This window comes from Thunnus thynnus, chromosome 7 (assembly GCF_963924715.1).
Source record: "Thunnus thynnus chromosome 7, fThuThy2.1, whole genome shotgun sequence".
In the NCBI taxonomy this organism is placed as follows: Eukaryota; Metazoa; Chordata; class Actinopteri; order Scombriformes; family Scombridae; genus Thunnus; species Thunnus thynnus.
In genome coordinates this window covers 7,575,966-7,588,989 of record NC_089523.1, presented here as the reverse complement: position 1 = coordinate 7,588,989, position 13,024 = coordinate 7,575,966, and the positions used below count along the sequence as shown (strand labels likewise).

At 38.8% G+C, this 13,024-nt stretch overlaps 3 protein-coding genes and 2 pseudogenes across 3 annotated transcripts; all 5 read left to right on the top strand.

The window, feature by feature from the left end:
* The first annotated feature begins 143 nt into the window (after positions 1 to 143).
* On the top strand, positions 144 to 2,028 carry LOC137186703 (lysophosphatidic acid receptor 6-like). The gene has a single exon (XM_067595757.1). It carries the CDS (start codon positions 343 to 345, stop codon positions 1,201 to 1,203), a length of 861 nt encoding a protein of 286 aa, XP_067451858.1. The 5' UTR covers positions 144 to 342; the 3' UTR covers positions 1,204 to 2,028.
* Positions 2,029 to 5,919: 3,891 nt separating this feature from the next.
* On the top strand, positions 5,920 to 7,419 carry LOC137186847 (lysophosphatidic acid receptor 4-like). Its single transcript, XM_067595881.1, has one exon. It carries the CDS (start codon positions 5,920 to 5,922, stop codon positions 6,799 to 6,801), a length of 882 nt encoding a protein of 293 aa, XP_067451982.1. The 3' UTR covers positions 6,802 to 7,419.
* On the top strand, positions 6,920 to 8,564 carry LOC137186846 (lysophosphatidic acid receptor 4-like; annotated as a pseudogene).
* A 326-nt stretch (positions 8,565 to 8,890) lies between these two features.
* Positions 8,891 to 9,843, top strand: LOC137185731 (lysophosphatidic acid receptor 4-like; annotated as a pseudogene).
* Positions 9,844 to 11,260: 1,417 nt separating this feature from the next.
* On the top strand, positions 11,261 to 12,323 carry LOC137186702 (lysophosphatidic acid receptor 4-like). Its single transcript, XM_067595756.1, has one exon. The coding sequence runs from the start codon at positions 11,367 to 11,369 to the stop codon at positions 12,222 to 12,224; it is 858 nt and encodes a 285-aa protein (XP_067451857.1). The 5' UTR covers positions 11,261 to 11,366; the 3' UTR covers positions 12,225 to 12,323.
* The last annotated feature ends 701 nt before the right edge of the window (positions 12,324 to 13,024 follow it).

Genomic DNA, 13,024 nt, shown 5'->3' with positions numbered 1-13,024 from the left:
ACACCTGTTACCATGAACTTCAATAAATCATTTACTGATTAACCATAAATGTCAATTCTCTCCAAACTACTAAGGTCATATGATTAAAAACATATATCTTTATTTAGGTAGTAACAAGGTATTACATTTTAAAATTGCACTAAACATACAGAATATAAACTGTTCCATTTTTTAAAACCACAGTGATCACAGTTTCTAAATTGAGTCGCGCAGCTTTCCTGTTACGTTTCTCACCAGCCTCATTTCAACCAGAACAAGAGCAGAGGGAGGAACTAACGTGTTGTGTTTGGCTGCAGTGTTCAATAAAGCACACACAAACATTGTTTTTCTCATCAGGTAGACATGAACAACAGTGAGGAACCTGGGCCAAAGCTGGCTTATGCTGTGGTGTTTGGATCTGTTATGGTGCTGGGTTTGCCTCTCAATGCTGTGTCACTGTGGATTCTGCTTCGCCGCCACAGCCTCAAATCCTCCAATGCCATCTTCATGGTCAACTTGGCGATCTCAGACCTGCTGCTGGTCATCTCCTTTCCCATGAGGGTCTACTTATACGCCACAGGAACCTGGCCTCTGAGCTCAAAGGCATGCGACTGTATCACGATGCTGTTTCGCAACAACATCCGCTCGAGCGCCATCTTCATCACCTTCATCAGTGTGGATCGGCTGCTGGCTGTGGTTTATCCTCTGAGGTCACGCCATCTGCGAACTGCTTCCAACGCCTGGAAATCTGTTGCTCTTGTTTGGCTGTTTGTGCTCGTGGTGAACATACCAGAGGGACTGGTCCTTGCAGGAAACTTGAAACGTGTCAATGAATCTACCTGTTTTGAATTTCGTGGACAGCAGCAGGAGCAGCAGCCTGGATCAGCACTGTCATACTTTCAGCTTGTGCTAGTGGTCACCCTGCTGACAGTAAACCTTGTGTCCACTGCTTTGGTGTCTTGCACTCTACACAGACGTCTCAATGACTCTGCAAAGGTCAACAACAAGGTGAATGTCATGCTGATTTTTGCCATGAACTTGGTGATGTTCACCATATGTTTCTTGCCTGTGTCGATTGGTGTGCTTACAATTAAGAGAGATAAGATTACGCCTTTGGTATGTCTTGCTTCTGTGAACTGCTGTCTGGATCCGCTGTTGTACTACTTTTCTTTGGATGCCTTCTGGAAGAAAAAAGAGGATGTGGATCTTGCAAGAGAACAGTAGACAAGGGACAATCTATTTTCATGAGATGGCATAAATTTCCCAAAGGATCTATATCAGTCTCATGAATCTTTATATGAATTGTTTGACATTTTGGGAAATATGCTTGCTTTCTTGGTGGGAGTTAGATGAGAAGATTGATAACATGCTCATATCTGTAGGATAAATCTGTAGTTGGAGCAAGCAGCTGGTTAGCTTAGCTTAGCACAAAGACTGAAAGTAGGGGGAAACAGCTAGTGTGGTTTTGTCCAAAGGTAACAAAATTTGTGTACCAGTACTTCTAAAGTTCACTAATTAACTATTCCCATAACATGATAACTTAATGTTTTATCATTATGACAACAAGGGTCCACAAAGCTAATGTCTGGAACTTTGAAGCATTATTTTATTAAATAATTCAATTCAATTCAAATTTTCAATAAACTGTAATTGAAGATAGCTGGTTAAATTCTTGTGATGGCTCTTTTTTAAGAAATTGTTCAACATTTTAAGATATACACTTATTTACTTTCTTGCCAAGAATTTTGCCACTTTCATGTCTATATGCTAAATATGAAGTTACCGCTTATCTAAGTACAAACCCTGGAAACAGAGGGAAACAGCTAGCCTGGCTCTGTCCAAAGGTAAAAGAAATCCACCTACCAGCACCTCCAACAAGACTCCAGAAAGTCACTGCACATGACCAAGAAATACATAACAGCACATAACACGACAACTTGTAAAACCACAATTTGAAGTTTTGACACATTTACCAAGTGGCAGAATGTCAACACTAAACATGTTCATTGACAACATATTAATTTCTTTGACTACAATATCCGCTTGTGTGATACAAAATCCACTTAGGCTACTGAAAAAAAATTGCAAATAAACATAATCCAGGGAGCAATTAATGCTTCTCTTCAAAATATTATTGGCAAAACAAATTAACAGTATATGGAGGTAATTTCTTGGAGACCAGATTGTGCTGTTTTGTCTTTACACTTAAACAACAGAACTGGCGTACTCAACTCACAGTCTTTACAGAGTAATGGATGCCCACCACAAAAATAACAAAAGGAGTCGTCAACACTCACAGATAAGTGTATATCACTTCTTTAATGACGCACGCGTTTCAGCCCTAAGCTTTTCTCAGCAAAAGTAACGCTGAGGAAAGGCTAAAGTGAGCTTTAGATGTGCTGGTAGCTTCAGACAGAGCCTGGCTAGCTGCTCTGAACTAAACTAACTGACGACTGACTCTAGCTTCATATTTAGCGCACAGTCAGTGATGTCTCTGCAAGAAAGTGAATAAGCATATTTTGAAGAACTGTTCCTTTAAAATGAATAGAAAACATGGGTTGATTTTTTCATCTTAAATACAGAAATAAGGAAATTCAACTGCTATTTTAAAGTTTTATTACATACAGTATGTTTGAGGAGAACTTTCTTGTGTGTCTCTTCTGTAAATCTTACATTATTTTTTGTTGAGACAAGCATTACAAATATCAATTGTATTAAGTATCCATTAAATATAGATTTAAATACTAAATATAGATTCGGTCCACCTCTGACAAGAAAAAAACTCTTCAATATACTGAGATCAAGTATCTTGATTATCTTCAGTGTTACATTAAAATGGACACACAGATGCAGTTTCTTCTATGTGAGCTGTGATGGTTAACCCACATCCTGATAAGAGGGGTCTATGTGCATAAGACATTTCCTCAACATAGGCCTAATAGATACATATTCTCATCATACTAGTCACTGTAAATCTCAGGGGTATTTTCAAATGTACACATTTAGATCGTGTGACCTTTAAAATTTTCAGCATAATAACTGATTATTTTGATGCTGTTGGTAAGAAATCGTCACAGATGTGCTTAAACATTACACCTGTTACCATGAACTTCAATAAATCATTTACTGATTAACCATAAATGTCAATTCTCTCCAAACTACTAAGGTCATATGATTAAAAATATATATCTTTATTTAGGTAGTAACAAGGTATTACATTTTAAAATTGCACTAAACATGCAGAATATAAACTGTTCCATTTTTTAATACCACAGTGACCACAGTTTCTGGGTTGAGTCGCACAGCTTTCCTGTTACGTTTCTCACCAGCCTCATTTCAACCAGAACAAGAGCAGAAGGAGGAACTAATGTGTTGTGTTTGGCTGCAGTGTTCAATAAAGCACACACAAACATTGTTTTTCTTATCAGGTAGACATGAACAACAGTGTTCAATTCATCATGTTGCTAAAGTTATCAGTCTTGTATCTTAATTGCAATAGATAAGTTTTGGACATTGTTACATGTTAATTTAAGGCAGTGTAAGCTACCAAACAATGTCATAAACTTAGCGTAATTGTGGATCTGAGCCACTGTGTGAAACAGTTTTGTGGGGTAAAACGTGCCAGAGATGTTGGGGCAAGTTGAGTCAAAGCTTAATTTACCCCCCAAATTATTTTCTGATATTCTAGAGAATAGAGATAATGTTCATGTTAATGTTTGATCACTGTTACAAGTATTACAATGTTGATGAATAAATACCTAATTGTTGACTAATGTTAAGTTTAAGCCACACATAAACATGCTCTACATACAGACGGGTGACAAATTAAAAGAAAAGCCAACATAAAGTGTCTTAGTAAGGTGTTGGGCCACCATGTGCTGCCAGAAAAACTTCAATACACCTTAGCATTGATTCTACAAATCTCTGAACTCTTCTGGAGGGATGAACATCAATCTTCAAAAAGATATTCCCTCATTTTGATGATGGTGGTGGAGAGCGCTGTCTAACACCTCAGTCCAAAATCTCCCATAGTTTTCGATTGGGTTGAGATCTGGTGACTGTGAGGGCCATAGCATATGATTCGCATCATTTTCATACCCATCAAACCATTCAGTGACCTCTCGTGCCCCTATGGATGGGGGCATTGTCATCCTGGAAGAGACCACTCCCATCAGGATAGAAATGTTTCATCATAGGATAAAGGTGATCACTCACAACAACTTTGTATTGATCAGCAGTGATCCTTCCCACTAAGTGGACAAATGGACCCAAACCATGCCAGCAAAATGCCCTCCACAGCATAACAGAGTCACCAGATCCCCTCACTGTAGGGGTCAAGCATTCAGACCTGGACCAGTTTTTCCTTTAATTTGTCACCTGTCTGTACATTTACACACACATTCTTTCTGTATCTAACACACAAAGATCACAGTTTAATCTTTACTGAAAATGTTGAGGTAACATGTTGAACAACAGGATACAAACATATAATTTATTTAAAAATATGTGTTTTTGCCTTTGTTAAATTGATGGCATAAATAAAGTTCAAAATTATCTCAAAAGTGTTTGATTTTGTGTCATTTTTATGTCAGTATTTAATGGTAGCACTATTCACTGCTAGAGTGCTCAATTTACCTCATTCCCATGCTCATTTTACTCCTACCTTGGTGTAAGTTGTGCCATAGGACTAACTTTTTTGATGAGTCATTGTTCTAAAATCATAATAATTAGATAAATTGTTTTAATTTCCATGGGTACACAACAACCTGAGGTATATATAGTTACTATTATTTGAAACAAACACACTTTTATTTTACAGTAAAATCATCAAATGTAAACATTGGCTCATGTTACCCTGTTCTCCCCTTCTGAAAAAACATTGCAAATAAACATAATCCAGGCAGCAATTAATGCTTCCCCTCAAAATGTTATTGGCAAAACAAATTAACAGTATATGGAGGTAATTTCTTGGAGACCAGATTGTGCTGTTTTGTCTTTACACTTAAACAACAGAACTGGCGTACTCAACTCACAGTCTTTACAGAGTAATGGATGCCCACCACAAAAATAACAAAAGGAGTCGTCAACACTCACAGATAAGTCTACATCACTTCTTTAGTGATGCACACATTTCAGCCCTAAGCTTTTCTCAGCAAAAGTAACGCTGAGGAAAGGCTAAAGTGAGCTTTAGATATGCTGGTAGCTTCAGACAGAGCCTGGCTAGTTGCTCTGAACTAAACTAACTGACGACTGACTCTAGCTTCATATTTAGCGCACAGTCAGTGATGTCTCTGCAAGGAAGTGAATAAGCATATTTTGAAGAACTGTTCCTTTAAAATGAATAGAAAACATGGGTTGATTATTTCATCTTAAATGCAGAAATAAGGAAATTCAACTGCTATTTTAAAGTTTTATTACATACAATATATTTGAGGAGAACTTCCTTGTGTGTCTCCTCTGTAAATCTTACATTATTTTTTGTTGAGACAAGCATTGTAAATATTAATTGTATTAAGTATAGATTAAATATAGATTTAAATATTAAGTATAGATTCGGTCCACCTCCGACAATAATAAAACTCTTCAATATATTGAGATCAAGTATCTTGATTATCTTCAGTGTTACATTAAAATGGAGACACAGATGCAGTTTCCTCTATGTGAGTTGTGATGGTTAATCCACATCCTGATAAGAGGGGTCTATGTGCATGAGACATTTCCTCAACATAGGCCTAACAGGTACATTTTCTCACCATACAACTTATCATCATAATCATGATTATGATCACAGTTCCTGAGTTGGGTCACACAGCTTTCCTGTTGAATTTCTCAACAGCCTACTTCACCCAGAAAAAGGGCAGAGGGAGGAACTAATGTGTCGTGTTTGGGTGCAGTGTTCAATAAAGCACACACAAACATTGTTTTTCTCATCAGGTAGACATGAACAACAGTGAGGAGTATAGAACTGCGCCAAATCAGGCTTATGCTGTGGTGTTTGGATCTGTTATGGTGCTGGGTTTGCCTCTCAATGCTGTGTCACTGTGGATTCTGCTTCACCGCCACAGCCTCAAATCCCCCAATGCCATCTTCATGGTCAACCTGGCGATCTCAGACCTGCTGCTGGTCATCTCCTTGCCCATGAGGGTCTATTATTACGCCACAGGAACCTGGCCTCTGAGCTCAAAGGCATGCACATGTATCACAATGCTCTTTCTCAACAACATCCGCTCGAGCTCCATCTTCATCACCTTCATCAGCGTGGATCGGCTGCTGGCTGTGGTTTATCCTCTGAGGTCACGCCATCGGCGAACTGCTTCCAACGCCTGGAAATCTGTTGCTCTTGTTTGGCTGTTTGTGCTCGTGGTGAACATACCAGAGGGACTGGAGCTTGCAAAAAACTTAAAAAGTGTCAATGAATCTATCTGTTTTGAATTTAATAAGCAGCAGTGGCCTCAATCAGCAATGTCTTATCTTCATCTTGTGCTAGTGGTCACCCTGCTGACAGTCAACCTTGTGTCCACTGTTTTGGTGTCTTGCACTCTACACAGACGTCTCAATGACTCTGCAAAGGTCAACAACAAGGTGAATGTCATGCTGATTTTTGCCATGAACTTGGTGATGTTCACCATATGTTTCTTGCCTGTATCGGTTGGTTTACTTATACTTGAGACACATGAGATTACGCCTTTGGTATGTCTTGCTTCTGTGAACTGCTGTCTGGATCCGCTGTTGTACTACTTTTCTTTGGATGCCTTCTGGAAGAAAAAAGAGGATGTGGATCTTGCAAGAGAACAGCAGACAAGGGACAATCTATTTTCATGAGATGGCATAAATTTCCCAAAGGATCCATATCAATCTTATGAATCTTTATATGAATTGTTTGACATTTTGGGAAATATGCTTGCTTTCTTGGTGGGAGTTAGATGAGAAGATTGATAACATGCTCATATCTGTAGGATAAATCTGTAGTTGGAGCAAGCAGCTGGTTTGCTTAGCTTAGCACAAAGACTGAAAATAGGGGGAAACAGCTAGTGTGGTTCTGTCCAAAGGTAACAAAATTTGTGTACCAGTACTTCTAAAGTTCACTAATTAACTATTCCCATAACATGATGACTTGTGCCTAGAACTTTGAAGCATTATTTTATTCCTTTTTTTCAATAAACTGAAGGTAGCGGATTAAATTCTTGTGATGGCTCTTTTTTTAAGAAATTGTTCAACATTGAAGATATACACTTATTTACTTTCTTGCCAAGAATTTTGCCACTTTCATGTCTGTATGCTAAATATGAAGTTACCGCTTATCTAAGTACAAAACCTGGAAACAGAGGGAAACAGCTAGCCTGGCTCTGTCCAAAGGTAAAAGAAATCCACCTACCAGCACCTCCAACAAGACTCCAGAAAGTCACTGCACACGACCAAGAAATACATAACAGCACATAACACGACAACTTGTAAAACTACAATTTGAAGTTTTGACACATTTACCAAGTTGCAGAATGTCGACACTGAACATGTCTATTATTACGCCACAGGAACCTGGCCTCTGAGCTCAAAGGCATACACATGTATCACAATGCTCTTTCTCAAAAACATCCGCTCGAGCTCCATCTTCATCACCTTCATCAGCGTGGATCGGCTGCTGGCTGTGGTTTATCCTCTGAGGTCACGCCATCGGCGAACTGCTTCCAACGCCTGGAAATCTGTTGCTCTTGTTTGGCTGTTTGTGCTCGTGGTGAACATACCAAATGGACTGGAGCTTGCAAAAAACTTAAAAAGTGTCAATGAATCTATCTGTTTTGAATTTAATAAGCAGCAGTGGCCTCAATCAACAATGTCTTATCTTCATCTTGTGCTAGTGGTCACCCTGCTGACAGTCAACGTTGTGTCCACTGCTTTGGTGTCTTGCACTCTACACAGACGTCTCAATGACTCTGCAAAGGTCAACAACAAGGTGAATGTCATGCTGATTTTTGCCATGAACTTGGTGATGTTCATCATATGTTTCTTGCCTGTGTCGGTTGGTGTGCTTACAATTAAGTGACATGAGATTACGCCTTTGGTATGTCTTGCTTCTGTGAACTGCTGTCTGGATCCGCTGTTGTACTACTTTTCTTTGGATGCCTTCTGGAAGAAAAAAGAGGATGTGGATCTTGCAAGAGAACAGTAGACAAGGGACAATCTATTTTCATGAGATGGCATAAATTTCCCAATGGATCCATATCAATCTTATGAATCTTTATATGAATAGTTTGACATTTTGGGAAATATGCTTGCTTTCTTAGTGAGAGTTAGATGAGAAGATTGATAACATGCTCATGTCTGTAGGATAAATCTGTAGTTGGAGCAAGCAGCTGGTTAGCTTAGCTTAGAACAAAGACTGAAAATAGGGGGAAACAGCTAGTGTGGTTCTGTCCAAAGGTAACAAAATTTGTGTACCAGTACTTCTAAAGTTCACTAATTAACTATTCCCATAACATGATGACTTGTGCCTAGAACTTTGAAGCATTATTTTATTCCTTTTTTTCAATAAACTGAAGGTAGCGGATTAAATTCTTGTGATGGCTCTTTTTTTAAGAAATTGTTCAACATTGAAGATATACACTTATTTACTTTCTTGCCAAGAATTTTGCCACTTTCATGTCTGTATGCTAAATATGAAGTTACCGCTTATCTAAGTACAAAACCTGGAAACAGAGGGAAACAGCTAGCCTGGCTCTGTCCAAAGGTAAAAGAAATCCACCTACCAGCACCTCCAACAAGACTCCAGAAAGTCACTGCACACGACCAAGAAATACATAACAGCACATAACACGACAACTTGTAAAACTACAATTTGAAGTTTTGACACATTTACCAAGTTGCAGAATGTCGACACTGAACATGTCTATTATTACGCCACAGGAACCTGGCCTCTGAGCTCAAAGGCATACACATGTATCACAATGCTCTTTCTCAAAAACATCCGCTCGAGCTCCATCTTCATCACCTTCATCAGCGTGGATCGGCTGCTGGCTGTGGTTTATCCTCTGAGGTCACGCCATCGGCGAACTGCTTCCAACGCCTGGAAATCTGTTGCTCTTGTTTGGCTGTTTGTGCTCGTGGTGAACATACCAAATGGACTGGAGCTTGCAAAAAACTTAAAAAGTGTCAATGAATCTATCTGTTTTGAATTTAATAAGCAGCAGTGGCCTCAATCAACAATGTCTTATCTTCATCTTGTGCTAGTGGTCACCCTGCTGACAGTCAACGTTGTGTCCACTGCTTTGGTGTCTTGCACTCTACACAGACGTCTCAATGACTCTGCAAAGGTCAACAACAAGGTGAATGTCATGCTGATTTTTGCCATGAACTTGGTGATGTTCATCATATGTTTCTTGCCTGTGTCGGTTGGTGTGCTTACAATTAAGTGACATGAGATTACGCCTTTGGTATGTCTTGCTTCTGTGAACTGCTGTCTGGATCCGCTGTTGTACTACTTTTCTTTGGATGCCTTCTGGAAGAAAAAAGAGGATGTGGATCTTGCAAGAGAACAGCAGACATGGGACAATCTATTTTCATGAGATGGCATAAATTTCCCAATGGATCCATATCAATCTTATGAATCTTTATATGAATAGTTTGACATTTTGGGAAATATGCTTGCTTTCTTAGTGAGAGTTAGATGAGAAGATTGATAACATGCTCATGTCTGTAGGATAAATCTGTAGTTGGAGCAAGCAGCTGGTTAGCTTAGCTTAGAACAAAGACTGAAAATAGGGGGAAACAGCTAGTGTGGTTCTGTCCAAAGGTAACAAAATTTGTGTACCAGTACTTCTAAAGTTCACTAATTAACTATTCCCATAACATGATGACTTGTGCCTAGAACTTTGAAGCATTATTTTATTCCTTTTTTTCAATAAACTGAAGGTAGCGGATTAAATTCTTGTGATGGCTCTTTTTTTAAGAAATTGTTCAACATTGAAGATATACACTTATTTACTTTCTTGCCAAGAATTTTGCCACTTTCATGTCTGTATGCTAAATATGAAGTTACCGCTTATCTAAGTACAAAACCTGGAAACAGAGGGAAACAGCTAGCCTGGCTCTGTCCAAAGGTAAAAGAAATCCACCTACCAGCACCTCCAACAAGACTCCAGAAAGTCACTGCACACGACCAAGAAATACATAACAGCACATAACACGACAACTTGTAAAACCACAATTTGAAGTTTTGACACATTTACCAAGAATGTCGACACTGAACATGTTCATTGACAACATATTAATTTCTTTGACTACAATATCCACTTGTGTGATACAAAATCCACTTAGGCTACTGAAAAAACATTGCAAATAAACATAATCCAGGCAGCAATTAATGCTTCTCTTCAAAATATTATTGGCAAAACAAATTAACAGTATATGGAGGTAATTTCTTGGAGACAAGATTGTGCTGTTTTGTCTTTACACTTAAACAACAGAACTGGCGTACTCAACTCACAGTCTTTACAGAGTAATGGATGCCCACCACAAAAATAACAAAAGGAGTCGTCAACACTCACAGAAAAGTCTATATTACTTCTTTAATGATGCATGCGTTTCAGCCCTAAGCTTTTCTCAGCAAAAGTAACGCTGAGGAAAGGCTAAAGTGAGCTTTAGATGTGCTGGTAGCTTCAGACAGAGCCTGGCTAGCTGCTCTGAACTAAACTAACTGACGACTGACTCTAGCTTCATATTTAACGCACAGTCAGTGATGTCTCTGCAAGAAAGTGAATAAGCATATTTTGAAGAACTGTTCCTTTAAAATGAATAGAAAACATGGGTTAATTTTTTTCATCTTAAATACAGAAATAAGGAAATTCAACTGCTATTTTAAAGTATTATTACATACAGTAAATTTGAGGAGAACTTTCTTGTGTGTCTCTTCTGTAAATCTTACATTATTTTTTGTTGAGACAAGCATTACAAATATTAATTGTATTAAGTGTAGATTAAATATAGATTTAAATACTAAATATAGATTCGGTCCACCTCCGACAATAAAAAAACTCTTCAATATACTGAGATCAAGTATCTTGATTATCTTCAGTGTTACATTAAAATGGACACACAGATGCAGTTTCCTCTATGTGAGCTGTGATGGTTAATCCACATCCTGATAAGAGGGGTCTATGTGCATAAGACATTTCCTCAACATAGGCCTAATAGGTACATTTTCTCACCATACAACTTATCATCATAATCATGATTATGATCACAGTTCCTGAGTTGAGTCACACAGCTTTCTGTTGAATTTCTCAACAGCCTACTTCCTCCATAAAAAGAGCAGAGGGAGGAACTAATGTGTCGTGTTTGGCTGCAGTGTTCAATAAAGTACACACAAACATTGTTTTTCTCATCAGATAGACATGAACAACAGTGTGGATTATAGACCTGAGCCAAATCTGGCTTATGCTGTGGTGTTTGGATCTGTTATGGTTCTGGGTTTGCCTCTCAATGCTGTGTCACTGTGGATTCTGCTTCGCCGCCACAGCCTCAAATCCTCCAATGCCATCTTCATGGTCAACCTGGCGATCTCAGACCTGCTGCTGGTCATCTCCTTGCCCATGAGGGTCTATTATTACGCCACAGGAACCTGGCCTCTGAGCTCAAACGTATGCATATATATCACAATGCTCTTTCTCAACAACATCCGCTCGAGCTCCATCTTCATCACCTTCATCAGCGTGGATCGGCTGCTGGCTGTGGTTTATCCTCTGAGGTCACGCCATCGGCGAACTGCTTCCAACGCCTGGAAATCTGTTGCTCTTGTTTGGCTGTTTGTGCTCGTGGTGAACATACCAGAGGGACTGGTCCTTGCAAAAAACTTAAAAAGTGTCAATGAATCTACCTGTTTTGAATTTAATAAGCAGCAGTGGCCTCAATCAGCAATGTCTTATCTTCATCTTGTGCTAGTGGTCACCCTGCTGACAGTCAACGTTGTGTCCACTGCTTTGGTGTCTTGCACTCTACACAGACGTCTCAATGACTCTGCAAAGGTCAACAACAAGGTGAATGTCATGCTGATTTTTGCCATGAACTTGGTGATGTTCACCATATGTTTCTTGCCTGTGTCGGTTGGTGTGCTTACAATTAAGAGACATGAGATTACGCCTTTGGTATGTCTTGCTTCTGTGAACTGCTGTCTGGATCCGCTGTTGTACTACTTTTCTTTGGATGCCTTCTGGAAGAAAAAAGAGGATGTGGATCTTGCAAGAGAACAGTAGACAAGGGACAATCTATTTTCATGAGATGGCATAAATTTCCCAAAGGATCCATATCAATCTTATGAATCTTTATATGAATTGTTTGACATTTTGGGAAATATGCTTGCTTTCTTGGAGGGAGTTAGATGAGAAGATTGATAACATGCTCATGTCTGTAGGATAAATCTGTAGTTGGAGCAAGCAGCTGGTTAGCTTAGCTTAGAACAAAGACTGAAAGTAGGGGGAAACAGCTAGTGTGGTTCTGTCCAAAGGTAACAAAATTTGTGTACCAGTACTTCTAAAGCTCGCTAATTAACTATTGCCATAAAATGATCACTTAATGTTTTATCATTATGACAACAAGGGTCTACAAAGCTAATGTCTGGAACTTTGAAGCATCGTTTTATTCCTTTTTTTCAATAAACTGTAATTGAAGATAGCGGATTAAATTCTTGTGATGGCTCTTTTTTTAAGAAATTGTTTAACATTGAAGATATAAACTTATTTACTTTCTTGCCAAGAATTTTGCCACTTTCATGTCTATATGCTAAATATGAAGTTACCGCTTATCTAAGTACAAACCCTGGAAACGGAGGGAAACAGCTAGCCTGGCTCTGTCCAAAGGTAAAAGAAATCCACCTACCAGCACCTCCAACAAGACTCCAGAAAGTCACTGCACACGACCAAGAAATACATTACAGCACATAACACGACAACTTGTAAAACCACAATTTGAAGTTTTGACACATTTACCAAGTCGCAGAATGTCGATACTTAACATGTTCATTGACAACATTAATATTTTGACTACAATATCCACT

Excerpts from the sequence above, each read along its gene's own strand:
- LOC137186703 (XM_067595757.1), top strand. The coding sequence starts at position 343 with ATGAACAACAGTGAGGAACCTGGGCCAAAGCTGGCTTATGCTGTGGTG.
- LOC137186847 (XM_067595881.1), top strand. The coding sequence starts at position 5,920 with ATGAACAACAGTGAGGAGTATAGAACTGCGCCAAATCAGGCTTATGCT.
- LOC137186702 (XM_067595756.1), top strand. The coding sequence starts at position 11,367 with ATGAACAACAGTGTGGATTATAGACCTGAGCCAAATCTGGCTTATGCT.